The following is a 21,036-nucleotide window of genomic DNA, read 5'->3' on the forward strand; positions in this document are numbered from 1 at the left end:
TTTGGGGAATACTTTTTGCCAAAAACGTTTAATATTTTTATATTTAAATACAGTTGTGTCTCTGAAATTGCATCACACATAACTAGTCTTATGTTGGTTGTACTACATCACTTACTTTTCAAAAATAAGCACATCCATAATTTTATGGAATATTTATTGCTAAAAACATATACATATCATTAAATACTTTAATAATTACAAAGATAAGTGTTTTTATACTTACCTCACTGTAACTGCTCACCTAATGATTGAACTATAACGATTACTTTTCAAAAATAGACATGCATAATTTTTGGGTATTTTTTATTCCAAGAAATATGTCATAATTACATAGAGAATGTCTGACAAAATACTCTAGAGAAGCTGGTTGAACTACAAAAAAAACTTAAAGTGTAGATGTTGGTGCCTTAAAATATGATTTGAGACTGAACATTTAGTACGTAAAAATGTTACCTAAAATTTTATGCAAACTGAAACAAAAATAGAAATATCACACATTCATATTGAACACATCCATAATGTTAATCTTCACATAGAAAATATTTTCTGATCTGTATTATATAATAATGGAAAAACACAAATTAAGTACACATTTTCTAGCTTTTGTTTTCTTTTTCTGGGTGGGTTTAATGTTCTTTATATGCAGTTTGTGTACAATTACCATCGTTGCAGTAGTTGACATTTTGGATCATTTAGTTATCCAGACCCAAACCCCAAACTCACCTACAGCCTCTTTAGCTAGGGCTGTGACAAAACACATAATCCCAAGGGGTATCTTTGTTTGGTATTTGTGCAGCTGCCATTCCAAGGCACTTCGTGTGAAACCATCTTGTGCAAGTTCCACACTGAATCTACACATGGATAAAAATAAGAAAATGTAAACATTAGAAAACCGGTGATGTATAAAATTAGACATTATTTGATTACTTAAATGTTTTTTCTGGAATTTTACTCCAAATTATCACCAGATTATCCAGTATTCATATTATTTATTGATGTTTTTAACCGTTGTGCTGCCTTCGGGTCACTTGACCCAATGGTTCATAACGAACCATCGTTGTGTTTACCCAATTTTACCCAATACAAAAACAAATAAAAATAATTTTCTTTTAACCTTTGCAATGTCGACGGTCTGAGACAGCCCAACGGTTAAAAGAAAATGCTTCACTTTGTTTTTGTATGCGGTAAAGTTGTCGCAATATGACGGTGGGTCACAATGACTGATGGGTCAGAATGACCCGAAGATAACACAAGGGTTAATCAAATAAACATTAAGTCTCACCCAAACATCATCTACAGCAGGTTTTGGCAGTTTCTTATTTCCACAGAAGGAACAGAAGTCATCCTTTGAAACTGATAAAGAATAATAATGATAAAGGTATATAAAGTATATTACTGTTAAATTTGTAGGAAGTTTTTATCATATTAAATATTATGAAAGATACCTGATGCTCTGAATTTCTTCTGCCATGAGTCTTCTTTGTTTTTTAAGAGACTGTTTTGATGAGTTAATCTGAAACGACTGTGGCATCTTTGGAAACTCCATCACTGTCATCTTGGCCATCTGTACGGATGGCAAAACAACACATACGTTTTGTATAATTTTACATACTAAAACAAAGTGATAGATCTATCATAAAGACAGCATGTTGTACAGAATCACCTGCATGACAAAGACCCCACAACTGGTGGGGTCTTTCTGAAAGGTGTGGGTTATCTTGCCAGGTTTCCACTTGATGTTAACCCAGTCCTCCTTTCCAAGTCTGTTCCGGCGCATCTTGAAATATTGTCTACAGGAAGAAAGGAAAATCTATTTTGGTTAACCTTTGCGTCTACTCTATGGCTTTAACAAAAGGTGTGTGTTACCTATCTATTTCCATTAATCTATTTGATATTACCCAAATCTGTGGCCAGCCTTTCTGGAGTCCTCAACTTCATTTGTCCCTGCAGAGGATCAACCACAAAAATGCGGCTTGAGAGGGCATGAAGATACTGTTCGAAAAAGTAACATATCATTAAACCGTGCAATTTTCAAGAAATCTGTCTGCAACAACAGAAAATATTATAACACAAATGAAATACTGTTGGATGATCACAGTGCTTTGTTTGGACAATACTTGGAAATGATTTCATGAAGATAGGGATAACAAAATAAAATTGTCATAAAATTGGGACTGGAAGTACTGTATTGTTTCTGTACAGAAGCAAAAAAAAAGATAAGAAGAAATAATACACGATGAAACTTTTACTTACATTTGTCAACCCTTGCCTGGCCATCTCCTCTCTTGTGCCATGTAAAATTAGTCCCATTACATAGTGATTCATGTTGTACAGTCGGCCAGCAGACTTGTTTGAATTGAGGATCGCTTGAATGTAGCACCCAATCACCTTTTGGAGAAATTGTAGTGGAAATTAAACATAACAAAATCTGTAAATGAGGGGCTAATTTTAAGCTGTTTTAAATCATGCTACTGTCAAAATGTCTGAGAATTGATCAATATTGCAAAACCTTTGCTCAAACCTTTTCTGAAGTCACACCCCAGACCTTCTAGTGTGACATTCTTGTTTTATATCATTTTATGCAAAACAAGTTATTTCATTTTCAGATAAATTTGGTAAACAGATAAATACATTTGACATAAACAATGTGGGACAACAGTTTGAATGATATACTTGCCTCGCCCATGAGCAGTTCATCAGGTCTTAAAAGAAATTCTCTGTGCCGAAGGGTGAAATCAAGCTTCTGTTTAGCATATCTCACAACAGCCACAACAACTTCAGTTGGTTTGCGCATCCAAAGGGCATCAACCTACAAGCATATGAACAAAAATATGTAATCACTTCATAAATCATTTGCAAACTCATAAAAGAATTACGTTTTTCAAACTGTAGCTGCACAGTCCTGGCACAGAAAGTTGCCATTGAACAAGCCCACCTCATTTTGTATTCATTAATATTTTTCACCTTATTAAAATGTATGCATTTTTGATATTTATGTTAATACGTAACGATATGTTTATAGTTAAGTTATTAAAGGACTCAAACTGGGTCATTGAGTGAATACAGCTGTCTCACTGATGCTTTAACTTATTTAATGTTTCCTTAACAATGTCTTTATTGCATGTAGAGCGTACATTTCATTTTAGTGATTAGCAAACAATTACCTCTGTTGCAGGCCAGGATCGTTGACTTGTGAGGTCATTGCTGCTGTTCTTGTCATCTGTGCTCCTCTGTACAAGAGTCAGTGATTGTTTGTGGGTTGACTTAGCTCTCTTTGGAACTGGAACAGATGTTGGAGCAGTGTAAAATTTGGAGCTGGCCTTGTTTGGCTTTGTTCCATCTCTCTTTGCCCAACCCTCATGAGATTGATTGATGTCTGGAAGCACTGGTTTAAGGAGTAACTGGTCGGAGAAGTTATGACACATGATGTGTTCTCTGTATCTCCCCTGTAGAGAGCCAAACATCTTCCTGACAAAGGTCCCTGGCCTCAGTCGCTTCTGCTTTTTCAGAATAGAATGTTTGACTATTCCAAACCATCTTGTTTTACTTGTGTCAAAGTTGTCATCTTCTTTGTCAGATGCATACCTTTTCAAATTCCCCAATAGCAGACCACTCCAAAGGGGGAAAATGCCAAGGTAATTGTCAAATAAGACATCAACAATGTCTGGGCAGTAGTATGGATTCTCCTCTTCAACTGCACTCTCAGCATCCTTTTTTTCCAGCTCTCCCTTCACTTCCTCCAAGACTTTCTTGAACTCATATGTGAAGGGAGATCTACCAACAATTGTCTGGGCATTTCTTCTGTCGTCATCATCTTCCTCCTGAGCTAAGGGGCTGTCTTGTACTTTTTCCATGTCGGGAATCTTGCATGTTTTTATTAAGTCTTGCATGGCCTTCAAATGACTCAGGACAGTTTCTGTGTTATGTTTTCCAGTTACAACCGTGCACAGTGAACGGAAGATTTTGAGTGCTGTTTGCATGAATGTAGTGTTTTGCAACCTAGCAAATGCAAATGTTGCTAAATCTTTTAAACCTTTGTCTGCTGTTTTTCTCCCAATTGACTGGGTGACAGCTTTGATCACATGGGCAGAACATATGTGTAGCACTGTAAACATTTTGATCTCCTTCCATGTCTTCAGTTTTGAACAAACTGCAAATGCCCTGTCCAAGTAGCTCACAATGCTCTCCCTGTTGAAAGACAGAAGAACACTTTGGAGTAGTGCCCAGCTGTAATCAGTTTCAACCTGGTTTACTCTCAGTTTAGTGTACTGTGACAGTTTTCGGAGGAACTGCATGAGCCAGAAAGTGATTGGTGGTATGGAGTGCTCATTTGTCAGCATTTCACAGACTGGAAGGGGAGGTGCATTTTGACCACCTCCAGGAAGAGTGAGTGCATAGTAGGGTACCCTTTTGGTCTGACCGGGAACTTTGGATGCAACATTACCTGTAGCATCTAGGTATAAGGTCAGTGGGGTCCTTTTTCTCAGGTGTTGCACAACTAAGCTTATTCCTGTTTCTGTATACATATGAACACCAAAGGGGTCAACTTGAAAGTGCTGTATGTACCCAGGCATCTTGTGGAATTTGGAGTCACATTCCTTCATGATGTTCTGGGTGATGTACATCTCCATCAAAACATCGTCATGGATCCTTTTACTTTTCCTAGCCTCTGAACTGATAACCTTAAGAAATGTTTTGTTCAGACTGCGTGTTATGTTACCAGAAATCAGTTCAACAACGGTTGTTTTTCTAAGTTTGTCATAGAAGAGTGTGCTGACGCCTTTACGTAGAGCTTGTGCAATTCTTCCTCTTCTCGTATGTGATGCTTGTCTGAATTTTTTTCTGTTGTTTTGTGTGTCATTTTTCCACTTTGTAGCACAGATATCTTAACCAGGGTTTCTCCCAATGGCTCCCTTTTCCATTTAAAGAGGTATTTTGCACTGCAGGAAGGGAATGTACAAACTGCTCTTATGTTTAAGTAAGGACAATTCGTTTTTCGACTGTGAGGAGTTTTAATGTGCTGGTTCTTGAAAGCAAGTGTACAACAGGGATTTTTTCCCCTGAAACTGTTGTACAACACATTGGTCCATGGTTGCCTTAGTTTTGTTGAACCATGCAGTGGAACAATTCTTGTCCATTTCTTTTGATTCACTGTAATTGTGAACTTCTTAGAAATCACTGGCAACTTTCTCCATTTTTTATGGTTCCATGTCTTTCCAAGTCCAGGTTGTGTTCCACTCTGCAACAACGTATTCTGTTGCTTGTCTTCAGCATCGTGACATGAGGATTCATCTGTTACTTCTTCCTCTATTTTAACTCCACTCAACGTATTCTGTTGCTTATCTTCAGCATCGTGACATGAGGATTCATCTGTTACTTCTTCCTCTATTTGAACTCCACTCAACGTATTCTGTTGCTTGTCTTCAGCATCGTGACATGAGGATTCATCTGTTACTTCTTCCTCTATTTGAACTCCAGTCAACGTATTCTGTTGATTGTCTTCAGCATCATATAGGTCTTCATCTGTGACTGTTTCCTCTACTTTAATGTTTTGCTTTTCTTCTGCCTTATTCTCTAATGCTGTTTCATTATCTGATTTTTGTTCGATATTTGGAATCGAGATCAGAGGCTGGTCCTCTGACCCACTGTCTTCAGAACGTGCCTCTCTAACTTGGCTTTGTTGTTTTGGCTCCTTACTTTAACAATCTATAATTTTTTTCTTTACTGGAGCTTTGTTTATCTCTGATGACTTTTCCTGTTTAACGATCAAATCTCTCACTCCATTTAGATTTTTTGTCCATATGACCCACAGCCAATGATGGTTTTTCTTATCATCTTCTCCAAATAAGTTAATAAACAGTTCAGACCAGATTTCCGAGGAATACCCTGTATCTCGGGTTGTAATGTTAGCACTCTTCAGAGATTTTACTAAAGCTTCAATTCCACCAGCTATTTCCCATAAGCATTTCCTCTGAGCTTTCTTTCCTTTTTTAAGTATCCCCATTGTCTTCACATTGCCTTTAATCTAGGGAAAAGGGGACAGGCAAAGCTTGAACCTTTTGTCCAGATAAAGTGAGTTTTAGTAGTAAACTATACTTTGGGAAGTAAAATAAGGTTGCCCAATATGTAAAGATACAATTGGCACTCCAAACAGTACTTAAACATCACATTTAACACAACTCAACATCCCTAAAGACAGCAGGTTAACAGTTTGTGCCACACACACAGTATATATATATATCCCATGTAAAATGATGTCTCTATTGGATCAATTTCTGGTTTGATACTATACTCTACTACACTGTAAATTAAACATTTTTCTATTACTACAAAACTGCTATAAAGGTTGAAAGTTCATGATGTAATTTTGTATCGAATACTTTTTGTATTTTAAGAATTATATTTTGGCCATTTTAGCCCTTTATTTGAGTTTAATAACCTACATGAAAGGGGAGAGAGAGGGGAATGACATCCAGCAAAGCGCTGCAGGTAGGCATTGAACCTGCAGCTGCAGCAGCAGCAGGACTGAGCCTCTGTACATGGGGGCACAGGCTCAACCAGTTGAGCTATATAGACACCCCTGTATCCAATACTTTTGACAGAACCAGCCCCTAACACTCTTATTCTCAATGTATAAAAGCAATACACTATCTGAATGCTTTGTGCTTGCAAAGTTTAATGAGGCTGTGGTTATCCTCAAGGTCACAATAGGTCAATATATACTCTAAGTTTTAAAAAAGTGACTCACTACAATGAAATGGCTACTTGAGACAAGGATTATAAGGAATGGTTACAATTTGGCTTATAAAATCATCTTCATCAGTCTTAGCTTTCCAGTCATATCCAGTTTATGCAATTGCAAGAGTGTTTAAGGACCTCAGTATACAGAAATATCAAAATACCCAATTTCAAGAACAGGTAAAAATAAATAAAAAAATAACACAACTTTTATATACACAGAGGCTCAGTCCTTGTTGCAGACTTGTCTGACCTAAGGCCATTTGCTGCATGTCATTCCCTCTCCATCTCCCATTTAATCCATCCTATCAATAAAGGCAATAAAAGCAACAAAACATATTTTTTATTCTCTCCCCCATTTTTCTATGTTACTCTGTCTCATCAATAAAGGCAATAAACAGAACACAAAAAAACACAACATTCTTAAGGTTAACTACAATGAAAATACAATAAAAATAAAAGATTACTTACATATAACCATGGAACGGGAGTGGTAGCAAATCGTCAAGTAAACGTCCAACCATCGTAGTGGTTTTGCAGCAAGACTAAAATAATGTGTGATTACTGCAGAAACTCGCTATAAAACATAATTGAAGGTTGCTCCTGATTGGCTGGTGACATTGTCACCCTGTGCACTCTTCATTTCATTGGTTAAAAGGCAGTGAACATGCAGTGAGGAGATGATCTAATGCAGAGGTGTCAAACATACGGCCGCCAGGGCGTGCAGTTTGGCCCGTCGGATGTCTTTGCTAAGTTTGAAAATTACAGAAAGACATTAATTGCATTTCTATAAAAGTAACTGCTATTCTGAATCCAAATGTCTTAAGAATATGGACATTTATGACTACAAACGTTTTAATTTTTTTCATCGATCCAGTAATTGCTTCAAAAACAGTGTAAATGCGATGTGTGCTCCGTAGGCAGAAGCGCTCATTGCCACAGGCAGCAGCGCTCGCTGCTCGCTTTGTGACGCGGGAATCAGCAGAGGAGAGCTCAGGCAGATAAACAGTGGGCTGATGTCTGAGTTTTTGGTCTTTATGTTTCTGGTTTATTGTAGAAAGACCTTAAAATAGGGTTTATCATCAAATACCTTTACCAATGATTTAAACATCAAGACATATTGTCGTTATGTATGCATTATTATGCTATGATTTTACTGGTCTGGCCCACTTGAGATCAAAGTGGGCAGTATGTGGCCCCTTGACACCCCTGATAATATGTGATCACTGCAGGTAGAACTTAATTGAGGTTGTTCCTGATTGGTTTGTCACCCTATGCATCCTTCATTCCATTGGTTTAATGACAGTGGCCATGTAGTGATGAGATGATCTATTAGGAGGGCAGAAAGGAGGTTTGCACACTGCTTAACAATTAAATAGTTTATTTTCTTAATAAAGAAATGTTTCGATCAGCAAGTTCTTCTTCAAGAAATTATTTCATTGGTGTCAAATAGCAATAGTTTATGCCCTGAAGTTTAGTATTATTTGTCTATGTAGTGTATTTTTGCCTGGATTTGCACACACTGAAAGTTCAAGTTCAAGTCTTTTATTGTCAGATGCACAGAACTGTGTTGTTCTGTGCATCTGACAATATGGGTCAGACTGGTCCCTGAAATTCGTAGGACAAGACAACGCAAAGCAACCTGGCATAACATAACATACACAAGTACACAGAACATAAATTACATCTATAATAAGCTGAAATATAGTAAACCTCCTAATATACAATATTCAATACAGTATACTAAACCTCTACATACACATAATACACATAATAACCTATACTAACCTTAAAAACCTATACTTACCTAAGACAAGTGAAGTACAATAGTGCAATGTTAATGATAGTGCAACCAGTAGCTGAAAGTGACAGTGTGTAAAGTAACTAGTGAGAAGTGTATCAGTGTCCATATCAATGTCCATTCAGAAGCCTGATGGCCCTTGGAAAGAAACTGTTGTCCAGTCTGCATGTGCGAGACCGAATGCTTTGGTATCGCCTGCCAGAAGGCAACGGGGTAAAAAGACTGAAGTATGGGTGGTAAAAGTCTCTTAGAGTCCTGCCAACTTTCTTGAGGCATCGTATGTGGTAGGTGTCCTGTAAGGCTGGGAGCTTCCTGCCGATGATTAACTCAGCAGACCGGACAGCCCTATGATATATTACATTAACCATAAGAAAATTATACTCATTTAAACTAACCAGAATGGCTTTGTCAACCAACAACAAACCACCTATGTGTGAAGTCGATTTGGAGACAATATTCTACATAATTATTCAATTATTCAGTATTTTTTACAATAAATGTCCTCACAAATGATACAAACACTTTTTGTTTTAAGTTAAGTGATGTAGTACAACCAGCAGGGGGCTCACTATGTGTGGAGTAGTTTTGGATACATGACGCTTTGTAATAATGACATATAGTAAAGGTTTTTGGCAAAAAATATTCCCCCAAATTAGGATTATGCTTAGTTTTGAAAAGTAAGTGCTGTAGTACAACCAACATAAGACTATTTAAGTGTGAGGAAAGTTTAAAGACACAACTGTATTTAACGATTAAACTATTAAACGTTTTGTGCAAAAGATATTCCCATAAATTAGGATTATGCTTATTTTCGAAAAGTGCTGTAGTACAACCAACATAAGACTATTGATGTGTGAGGAAAGTTTAAAGACACAACTGTATTTAATGATTAAACTATTAAACGTTTTTGGCAAAAAATATTCCCCAAAAATAGGATTATGCCTATTTTTGAAAAGTAAGTGCTGTAGTACAACCAACATAAGACTATTTATGTGTGAGGAAAGTTAAAAGACACAGCTGTATTTAATTATTAAACTATTAAACGTTTTTGGCAAAAAATATTCCCCAAAATTAGGATTATACGTATTTTGAAAAGTAAGTGCTGTAGTACAACTAACATAAGACTATTGATGTGTGAGGAAAGTTTAAAGACACAACTGTATTTAATGATTAAACTATTAAACGTTTTGTGCAAGCGATATTCCCATAAATTGTGATGATGCTTATTTTTGAAAAGTAAGTGCTGTAGTACAACCAATATAAGACTATGTGTGAGGAAAGTTAAAAGACACAACTGTATTTAATGATTAAACTATTAAACATTTTTGGCAAAAAATATTCCCCCAAATTAGGATTACACTTATTTTTTTAAGTAAGTGCTGTAGTACAACCAACATAAGACTATTTATGTGTAAGGAAAGTTTAAAGACACAACTGTATTTAATGATTAAACTATTAAACGTTTTTGGCAAAAAATATTCCCCAAAATTAGGATTATACGTATTTTGAAAAGTAAGTGCTGTAGTACAACCAGTAGAAGAGTATTTATGTGTGAGGCAAGTTTAAAAACACAACTGTATTTAATTATAAAACTATTAAACGTTTTTGGCAAAAGATATTCCCATAAATTAAGATTATGCTTATTTGCTTATTTTTGATATGTAAATGCTGTAGTACAACCAACATAAGACTATTGATGTGTGAGGAAAGTTTAAAGACACAACTGTATTTAATTATTAAACTATTAAACGTTTTTGGCAAAAAAATATTCCCCAAAAATAGGATTATGCCTATTTTTGAAAAGTAAGTGCTGTAGTACAACCAGTAGAAGAGTATTTATGTGTGAGGCAAGTTTAAAAACACAACTGTATTTAATTATAAAACTATTAAACGTTTATTTTTGAAAAGTAAGGTCTGTAGTACAACTAACATAAGACTATTGATGTGTGAGGAAAGTTTAAAGACACAACTGTATTTAATGATTAAACTATTAAACGTTTTGTGCAAGCGATATTCCCATAAATTGTGATGATGCTTATTTTTGAAAAGTAAGTGCTGTAGTACAACCAGTAGAAGAGTATTTATGTGTGAGGAAAGTTTAAAGACACAACTGTATTTAATGATTAAACTATTAAACGTTTTTGGCAAAAAATATTCCCCAAAAATAGGATTATGCTTATTTTTGAAAAGGGCTGTAGTACAACCAACATAAGACTATTGATGTGTGAGGAAAGTTTAAAGACACAACCTATTTAATGATTAAACTATTAAACGTTTTTGGCAAAAAATATTCCCCCAAAATAGGATTATGCCTATTTTTGAAAAGTAAGTGCTGTAGTAGCCTACAACCAGCAGGAGACAAGTTATAATTGAGGTACGTTTGGAAATGCTACCTTATTTAAACATTAAAAAAAAAAAAAATGTGTATCTCTTTTCGCTGTTGTAGTTTGTAGACAGTCCCTGAGCGCTCGTCTTACGCGCTGCTTGTAGAGACCAATGTTATTTCTTCAGGTTGCAGGACGGCTCGTTTTGATGAAAATGACTTTGTAGCTCGTTCTTTACCTTACTACAGTACGAAATATGCGTTATTTGTGATTTAATAACATTTCGCTAGAGAGTTATTGATCCCGGAAGTTTGAATCTCTGAATGTCATGCCAACTTTACCGAGCTCCATCACGTTAGTATTTAGTTAATGGGTAAATACTTCGAATTATCTATGTATTTACCACCTTGGTACCAATCAGTAATACCCAATAAAACACATAACGTACCCTTTACTTTCTATGTAAATACCTAGTATTTAAGGGACTGTAAAAGGAAGGGTTACCGAATTATATCCACACAACCACGATCTTGTTGCTTCATTCTTCCTTCTCCAATAATTTTTTATTTCAGTCTCTCACGCACTATCGCTCATAGGAGGAGATGTGGTTCGAGTACTTAGGAGTGGATGGTCTCAAAATGTCCGCTACACTCTGCCCTTTCGATTGATACCTTGGTTGACCCAATAGGAGCTTCTATGCCCCGTTGACAGCCCTCTAAAGCCAACTAGGTCTGTCCCCCCCCCCACACACACACACACACTTTTTCTAAACATATTTCTTTAACTGGCTTTGACGGGCTCTGAAATTAGCTCGTTAGCCTTATAGCTGAGAGCTAGCTGCAAATGCTAATACCTCATATGTATGTCTCTGTGGAGCCTTCAAAATAAAAGTCGATTGCGCAATATGGTTGACAGAATCAGTGTTCTTTGTGCGCCAATCCTGGGAATCAGATAAAGCACTCCAATGTGTTCATGCTTCAGTTTTTGTGTTTCAGTAATACTAATTAGGGATTTAGCTATTGTATATGATAGTTCTAAGTACCACCTTTCATTAGAGATAACAATTATGAAAAATAATACCTTTTTATCCTAAGTATTTGACCTTGGTTACAAAAGGTCATTTTGGAGTCTCCAAAAGGCCCTTTTAGAAAACGCCTGGATGTACTCTTATAAAACATGTGTCAAATATGAATATATTGTGGTATTATGTTTGACTTTTGATTTGAATTGGGTGAGGCTTCAACCTGTGGTCCAATTTTGTCTTCCAGCTAATACCTACCACCTCTAGGCCTCTTCAGGCCTCTGTTTTCAAAACAAAATCTAGGCGGAAATGGAAACTTTCACTTTCCTTGTGTTCAAGCTTCTATTACTCAACACTAGTAGGACTGACAGGGGTCCTGACAACAGGGGAAATAACTTCAGAGTGTCAGCTTTCAAAAGAGACCATTTACAAGCATGTACTCCAAATGGTTCAAGTACAGCTTTCAATTTACTTTGGGTATGCTGTTTAGGCGTTTTCAGGCAAATTTAACAGGATTTTGAAAAGGTTTAGAGAACATTCTTCTCCCAGGATCTAACGCCATCAGCATCTGCAGAACCAGCTTGTTAACACCTGATCCCATCCTCTCCCCTCTCCACCCCTTCAGATCTTGTACGCCAACGAGGGTGAGAGCAAGCGGGAGCAGGAGTTAGCAGTGGAGCCCCTGCCTCCGAGTGAGCGCGCATCCTACATTGGCCACAAAGGTCACGAGTTCATCCCCACACTCTACCACTTTCCCTCCAGCTGCGAGGCGTGCACGCGGCCCCTCTGGAACGTCTTTAAGCCTCCGCCTGCTCTCGAGTGCCGCCGCTGCCACACCAAGTGCCACAAAGACCACCTGGAAAGAAAGGAAGAGGTCATTGCCCCCTGTAAGGGTGAGTACCCACGAGGCAGATAGTCCGGTGGCTTTCGACACAAGGATATGATGAAGGTGGTGTTTTGAGGCATTGGCAGCAGCCAGAACAAGAGTCAATTGATGAAAGTGTTCCTTTTATTCATTAACAGAGTGACTAAGTTCAATGACTTCGGGGTTTTATAAGTATTAGAAATCTGCAGATTGGGAGAGGAAACTAGACCTCTGACAATAAATGACAACACCAGGCTTCAGTCAATCATGTCTCTCAGCTCTGAAAGCCAGAGGACGGTGTTGAGTGGATAGAGAAAAACAAAGATAACATACAGCCAATAGGTGTTTGTTATTATAGGCAGGCAGATACTGCACCATAGAACTGCGACATCAGAACACAGTAGGTTACAGTAGGAAAACATATAAATGGATAATAAGAGAGAATATATGAATTCATGATAACGTAATATCAGCTGATATACTGATTGTAATTAACATAAGTACATAGGAAATCCAATTTCTTTTACAGCATGTTTTCATACTGTTTTTGTCATGTTTCTTCTAGCATAGAGACATGATATAACACCTATCCATGCACAGTATGGAAAACCAATATTGTGGAACAGCTTTGTAAGCTTATCGGCAATGATGCAAACCTGAACCCTAAAACCTCTCTCACTCTGGCTACCTCTTCTCCTACTCTCATCCTCTCCTTCCTTCTCAGTGAACTACGACATGTCAACAGCCAAACACCTCCTCCTGTTGGCGGGTTCCCAAGAAGAACAGCAGCGATGGGTCAGCCGTCTGATCAAACGCATACCTAGAAAACACCCCACCACCGTCCCGGCGGGCAGAAGCTCCCCATTGCAGCCGGCAGCCCACTCATCTCCCCGGATCTCAACCCGGCCCTCCCCCAGGAACTCCCCTGCCCTGTCCACCCACCGCATGGCAATCAAGTTGCAGCCCAGCCGACAACAACCTGTAGAGAAGCCCAGGTGAGGGGAGGAGAAGGGCTTTGTGGTTGGTTTTCAAAGTGGGTGGTTATTTGATCTTTGTGTTGTCCTAAGTCAAAAATGTGTCATGTTAAAAATTACCTGACAAATGTCCTTTAGGACATGGGGAGTACACAGAATGTTTTGACTACACGAGGGTTAAAGCAATGTTGTAATTTTAACGGTGGTGACTCACCATGTTTTTCAACTCAGCACTCAATATTGCAAGTCATGGACATGTTGATTATTCAGCGTTCACATTACATCACATCTGTTGAAATGTGTTTCAACAGATGTTGAAACACATCTGTTGACTGTAGATATCCCTCTACCTCTACCATGAGAGATAAATGGTAGAATATCAAGCAGTCCGATGTATGTGGCTGAACATAAAATATATTCTCTCAGTTTCCGGGACAATGTGCTCAACATTGTATGCCGTAGACAACACACATCCTTCACTACTGTAGCTTTACTAGCTGCTCTGTACTCTTAACTGCTTCCATAGAGAGCTAGTCTAACTCTGTCACTCCCCCCCCCCCCCCCCCCCATACCCAGCTGTGGCCCTATGCTCCGAATTATCCTGCACTGACAACCTCATCTCACTGACCACTCACCATTTTTGTTTTTCTGTGGTAGAAAGTAAGTAGCAGACCGCAGTTTGTCTGCCTGCCTGCTTGTCTTTCTGTTTGTCTGTCTGCCTGTTCATTTGCTGCTGTGTATTCTCTTTTAACCAACCAATCCTTTCCTCATCTCTTACTGTGAGCTTTACCGTCATGTTGTATGTAATTCACTGGTAAAAACAAACAAACCACAATGCCTCAATCCTGCCATCAAGTTGTCTGCGCATGAACTGTGTCATCATTCATATTAATAGTTCATTATCAGGCTCACAAGAAGCCTGATACTGAACCATTCATTTGAATCAGGTTGTAGCAGGGAAACATCTAAAACATGCAGGGCAAGGGGCATGAGGACCAGGATTGAGAACCAGTGCAGTAAATTGAGATCAGGGTGAATATGGACTGTTTCAGGTTGCTTGAGTTTGGCCTTAAGGACTGGAATTGGTCACTGGATGAGGACGAGGATGACGATGTGTTTGACTTCTAAAGAAGGAAACTGAGGGTAACTCAGCAGTGCTTGCTGGGATGCATAGGCCTTGAGGCCTGCATGTTTTGAGTGGCTTGGATAGTATAACCTCTTAGAATGATCTACTATCTTGTAATGTGCCAAGTTTTTGTGGTTTGAAACTCAAACTTGATTATCTGAGAGACTTCCACTTCTCTTCCAACCAAACAAGAAGAGTCAATACTGAGGTAAAGACGCATGGTACTTGAAGTCTGACAAAAGGATGTTAACTGGTCTGTTGTAGCTAATATATTGCATGTAGTGAGAGAGTGCAATAAATATATAAATAAATAAATATATATATACACGAGTTAGGGTATAGACTAAGAAAAGATCAGATAACCATTGACTTTTGTTTTTAAAATTGTTGTTTTCTCTTCACAGCTAACCTTGTTTACATGGAGGAGTGCTACGTCCTGTCACATGGACATTGTCACTTCAAAATGCCCGAAATTGACATTTCTTATTCAATAATGGTCGCGTCAACCAAATATTGTGCAATATAGAAAGTCCAATATAAATTTTGAAAATTATAATCATTTTTGTCTACAAACCAAAATATCTTATCTACCTGCCCTTCTTCAAGTGTCATTTGGTGGTTTGTAAAGTACTGGCAAAGTCAGTGAGAGTTTGTAAATAAGAGTGAATGGTCTATAAGGTGTATTGCCACATAGAGATTACCCTCAAGCATGTGTCATTTCATGTGTTCGTTTTATTTTTATGAAGACAAAATATTACTTTCCTCATATTCTGTACATCACAAGACCTGCAAAATGGATGAAAGTACAACATTGAAATTGTTGTCAGCTGTCAGAATTCTATGTATACACAATACATATTTTTGCTGTTATTCAGAAAAGTACGTGTCCATTTAACAGGGAAATGTGAAAAGAAACACTTTTTGCTGTGTCATTGCCGTGTACACAGCCAGACAAAGAACTGAGTATGTTATGTATAACTATCTGTCCACTACCTATCATGTTTGAAAAAAGATAAATAAATGTTATGTGGAAGGTTTTATTGTGCATTCATAAAAGTATAGCCATGTTTGCTCAAAAATCTTTTGATTGCATGTTTGCTTGTTTTGTATTAGCTCTTAACCCATTAAGATGTTTTAAAACACGTTTACAGTATACTTGCAAAAACCTGAGACAAGTTAAGACCTTTTCTATGTTCTGAAGGTTACCAGGCCCACGGTCAGCTTTTATGTATGGAGATAACACCGATACCCATCAGTGCTATTACCACCAGCAAAACCACCCAGTAGGACCATAGACTAAAACCAACATGTAAGACTTCTGATGCCTTTGATGGTGTAAACGTTGTTGGTTAACTAACAATGTTATTCTGGATCTCATCATTCCTGCTTCTTGCTGCCTCGTCTGTAGAGGACAATGGTAGCCAGGACCCAACCATTGAGCATGGTCAAGACAAAGAACCGTAAAACAACTAGAGAAAACAAGTAAACCAAGAGTTAGGATCCGTAATGTTCCTGGTCAGAACAATAAAACAAATACAACCAGAGTAGATGTGAAAGCATCTAAACGTAGTGAGAGATGGTTGATAGCAATACATTCTTCACGTTCTTGCATTGTTTTTCAATAAACTGATTACATCCTATTTAAGGTATTACTGTTAAATATATTTTTGCAAGAAAACTGGGTCTGGCATCTGTTCTAGGAAGGTGTTTGTAATGCACACACTCAACGCTTCAGTCTATGCCATGCCACTGGAAACGGTCTAGAGAAGTGCTACAGTTTCAGACCCCCTCGGCCAGTATACTGACCCTGCATGTCAAATGTTGTCAGCACTGTAGTGAGCATCCTCGCTGAAACACAGAAGGCATGGTAATATAAAACACCTTTCCATTTCCTCAAATGAGTCATGAAAAATCTCAGCACAAGGGCTAATTGGGAAAGATAGCTTCGATACTTACCCAGGCAGGTGTAAGTGGACATGGCCCAAGATAGGGAACTGACCTTGGTAGAGTCCTTGGACTCCCATAAGCACCGGAGCTGTGCAAACTTATTACTGGCACTGATGAGCGTGGAGACGCTCTGCGATTGATGGAATCAAGAGAATCGGCAATGGGCCTGAAGTAACATGATTGCATTGTAGTAAATGCTTTTGATTGGAAAAATATGCAATAAAATATAGCTGCAAGCAGCGATGCGGGTTCCTCCGCAAAATTGCAAAATATTATAAACATGTACACTGTTGAAGATGGAGAGTTGGACAACAAGAGAGCAAAACTACTTCATGTTTGGCCAACAACAATAGGCTGGATGGGGATTTGAACTTATGAGAATTAAGTTACAAGTCAGTCTCTCTATCCTCTCTGCTACACACCAACTGTTGAGATTTTAAGAATAGAAAGGGCAGAGTATTAGCTTTTGTGAGCTTTGGGACAAATGTTAAGAAACGGTTGGCATTTTAATATAATATTGCATGAAATTGCGCATGGTACTTCAGGGGGGTGTCACCTTAAAGCCTATTAACCAAATCTCAAACTTTCCCGAAGACGGCTTGAAAACCGCGGATATTAAACCTCTTCTTGAGTTGATCTCTTTCCAGAATCTCAGTCAATGCACACTTAACAATAGTCATGTGGGTGACCAACACGATTATATTAACTAAAAAACAATAATATTACAAACATCTAACTGAACGAACACAACAACTGAAATCCCTCGTATGGTTTACATTACATTTAGTCATTTAGCTGGATAAGAGCAGACGCTCTTATCCAGAGTGACTTACAGTAAGTAGAGGGACATTCCCCCGAGGCAAGTAGGGTGAAGTGCCTTGCCCAAGGACACAACGTCATGTCGCACTGCCGGGAATCGAACCAGCGACCTTCTGGTTACTAGCCCGATTCTCTAACCGCTCAGCCACCTGACGCCCATGGTTGTTGTAACCAAACTATTTTCCGACTGTGTGACATCACGAGATGCTAGTGACGCGCTAAGGTCTCGGAGTCTCCTGCATTAACAAGTTCTGCCCGATTAGCAAGCTATTTTTACTAATGTTTTATTTGCGATTGAATTGACTGATTGCAAGCAAGCACTGAGTTGACCCCCCGATTGTCATTGTATAATTCGCACACTGTTTAAAAGTTAGCCTTTGCCTAAACTGACATGCACCAACTCAGAGAGCTGAGTTTCAACATCCATTTACACATTTAGTCTCTATTTTTTACCGTACTCTTAAGGCATGACTATGTTTAACTTAATGTCTGCACGTCTCTGTCACCAACTGTCTCTGGAGTGGGGGGTGGGGGCTTCACAGGGTGTCTACAGGTATAAACAAGTTAAATCTAAGACTTTTTAAGACCTTTTAATACCACTTCCAAATGAAATTAAAGACCAAACTTACAATGAAAATACAAATCAAAAGTGGAAATATACAGTAATCTTTCCAAGTAAAGACTGATGTCTGTTCAATATGAACAATATGGTAAAATGACAATAATCGGTTGAGTTTAAGAACATTGACTAAATGTGTGTAATGCGAAAGGATGACACAAAAATGTAATTGCTGTCCTAAATTATATTTATTATTACACTATTGTGGAAATGGTGGAGCATAAACTAGCAATTCCATGAATCCCATGGAAACAAAGGCACCTGTCTGAGATGTTGTTTTTATTCAGATGAATTGGATTCAGGTCAAAAGTTTATCACTTGAACTGGTTTCATCACGTAAGACACTAAAAGTCAACAGCTTGACATGCTGGGACATGGAAAGGATTAAAAATTTAGACTTTCATCAAAGTAAAAAATGCTGGTTTGTCCTTTTTCGTCAATATCCTCAAAAAAGCAGTCTGCAGAGCTACTGTGTCTGTGGGGTGACTGTCTGTCTCTGGAGGGCTGGCAGGCAGGGGAAAGCAGGGCCTGCAGGCAGGCAGGCAGGCAGGGCAGGCCAGCTGGATGAAGCTGTCCTGGGGTCAGAGCTGAAAAGAAGCTGTCCAGCTAGAGAGGGGTAGTCCAGCAAGGGGTCTGTGTTGCTCTCAGCATCCTCTGTTGCATCCTCTGTTACGCTTAGCATCCTCTGTTGTTGCTCTCAGCATCCTCTGTTGAACTCTGTTGAGCAGGCCTCTGCATGACCCTCCAGACCTGTCAAAGTGAAGAAAGGGTTCATGTCAGTAGTATCTACACCTGATATAAACTACAGTTTTGACTGTGAAATGCAGTAGCACTAGTTCAAACTTGAATCCAAATGTGTTAACCTGATGGAGACCCATGCAAAGTCACGCAAAACACGGGTTCGATTCCAGGCTCTGGCAAGAGTATTTAGCAAAGACCAGCTCAACCTTTGCCTGTAAACAGTGATTCTGACTGTCAGAGACCTTTAAATAGCCTGACCTAGTGAAATTGACAAAACTATAGCCTGGCTAACGTAGCTCGCTTTCTCAGGGCATGTGACGAATGAAACAGGCTCGCCTTGAAAAATCTGAGATACTGGCTATCTTTATCAGACTCTTTTCTACAAAAAGCAGTCCTCCCTGACGTTTTTAGAGTAGAATTGAGTGAAATACAAAATTGTTTACACACTGCCAGTGAGTGAGCCGAGTCTGACTCTAAGGCTAACATCAAAACAATGTAGGCTACCCCCGGGACACAGTCTCACTTCAATTGCAAGTTTCCCATAAATCACAAAAATAATCGGAGCATCTGGCTAAAAGCACACTGGTGAAGAATTCGCCGAGATGCAAAATGATTCACATATTATTACACAGAGGAAAAAAGCTCTACTTTTCGAGTTCGGTCTCCGTCACTTCAAAATCACGATTTAAAAGTCTAAAAGTGCTCAAACCTTCACCATAATTCAAGACTAGTGTACTTTCACAAACCCAATCATTGATTCTAGCTTAAAATGTGTAAAAATAGGTGATATGACTTACCGAACGTGGCTGCCTCTAACACGGCTATCAGGCGATTCCAGTTGAAAACAACAATGGCCTCCGAAGAAAAAAATATTCGTAACGGCGAGTTACGATTGGAAGCGAAATGAAACAGGAGCAAGGAATGAGGGTGGGGTCTTGGTCAGCCCCAGAGCCATAGAAAAAGAGAGTTGCGACACGTTTTGATCTCGCCGACACGTGATCACGTGGTTCAAGTAGCTTGCTGTCGTTCCAAAAAAACCCACTGCTGTCAACCTGTTTGAATGGTTTTCAATTAAGCTGGCCAACGGAAGTCGCTTTCTCAGGCATATGACGAATGAAACAGGCTCAGTTAAAGAAACCCGATATTCTGGCTATCTTCAGCAGACTTGTATCTCCCTGATGTTTTTGGTGTAGAATGGAGTGAAATACAACATTGTGAACACTCACTGCCAGTGAAACACAGGAAAAAAGCTAGAGAACACCAATAACTAGAACTAATTTGACAGACTATAAATCAACGGACTTCTGGTTATGATACACGTGCTCTCTAGCTAGCTACATTAAAAGTGTTGCTTACATTAGATACTAGACCTACAGTCTAGCTCTAACTGCATTCAGAATCTAACAAGCTATAATCTTACGATAAATATTATCTAAAGCTGGCTATATGAAATACTACTAATAACAATTGATATGTGGTGGTAGAAATATAAAATAATGCAGGGTTTTCATCAATTTACCAGCTAACTTGTTTCGGAGACACTGAAAATGAATGGGGTTCAACGGTGGAAAATACAATGTTTGGAACTATCCACCTTATTCTCAAGGGGTCTACTGTAGAAATGATTATGGGTGCAACTTCCGCTGAGATAGCAGAAGTTGCGGTTTGCTATACGTTAGTCCCACCCATCTGTTAACAGTGATTCTTTCTAAAGTAATTTCTACTATAATTTAACTAAAACTGGTTTGTGTTTAAACATATGTTATTTATATTGTTATTATTATTGTTATAAAATGTAATTGCGGAGCTCTGGTACCTGTTGCGCTGTTCGTGGCTTACTAACAACCAGACTAACCAGACTAGCTTCTGTGGCTTCAACGACAGTGTGTTGAACACACACTCACAACAAAAAGGGATTGTTCTTGTGACAAACGGTACAGTTTCCATCGCCTGCCAACAGATGAGGAATACCAAATAATGTAGCTGAAAAACCTAGCCTTGAAGAGACCACCCTAAACACTGTATCTTATGTGTACTCGTTTCATTTTGTGGACTAAAAGC

General features: G+C 38.4%; 1 protein-coding gene across 4 annotated transcripts in view; it reads left to right on the plus strand.

The window, feature by feature from the left end:
- Nucleotides 1–15,886, plus strand: part of LOC136947716 (rho-associated protein kinase 2-like) — a 66,879-nt gene extending 50,993 nt beyond the window's left edge. The window contains exons 31-34 of one of the 4 annotated variants that reach the window (XR_010877026.1): nucleotides 12,510–12,777; nucleotides 13,474–13,744; nucleotides 14,300–14,383; nucleotides 15,254–15,886. Coding sequence is in view for 3 of the 4 variants with exons in the window: in XM_067241867.1 (XP_067097968.1) it covers nucleotides 12,510–12,777; nucleotides 13,474–13,744; nucleotides 14,776–14,851 (615 nt within the window). In the remaining variant the exon portion in view is untranslated. Of the gene's footprint in view, nucleotides 1–12,509; nucleotides 12,778–13,473; nucleotides 13,745–14,299; nucleotides 14,384–14,775 lie in introns of those variants that run through there. The other 3 variants (XM_067241867.1, XM_067241868.1, XM_067241869.1) reach the window with 3 other exon arrangements.
- Nucleotides 15,887–21,036: the final 5,150 nt, after the last annotated feature.

This window comes from Osmerus mordax, chromosome 8 (genome assembly GCF_038355195.1).
Source record: "Osmerus mordax isolate fOsmMor3 chromosome 8, fOsmMor3.pri, whole genome shotgun sequence".
NCBI classification, from domain to species: domain Eukaryota; kingdom Metazoa; phylum Chordata; class Actinopteri; order Osmeriformes; family Osmeridae; genus Osmerus; species Osmerus mordax.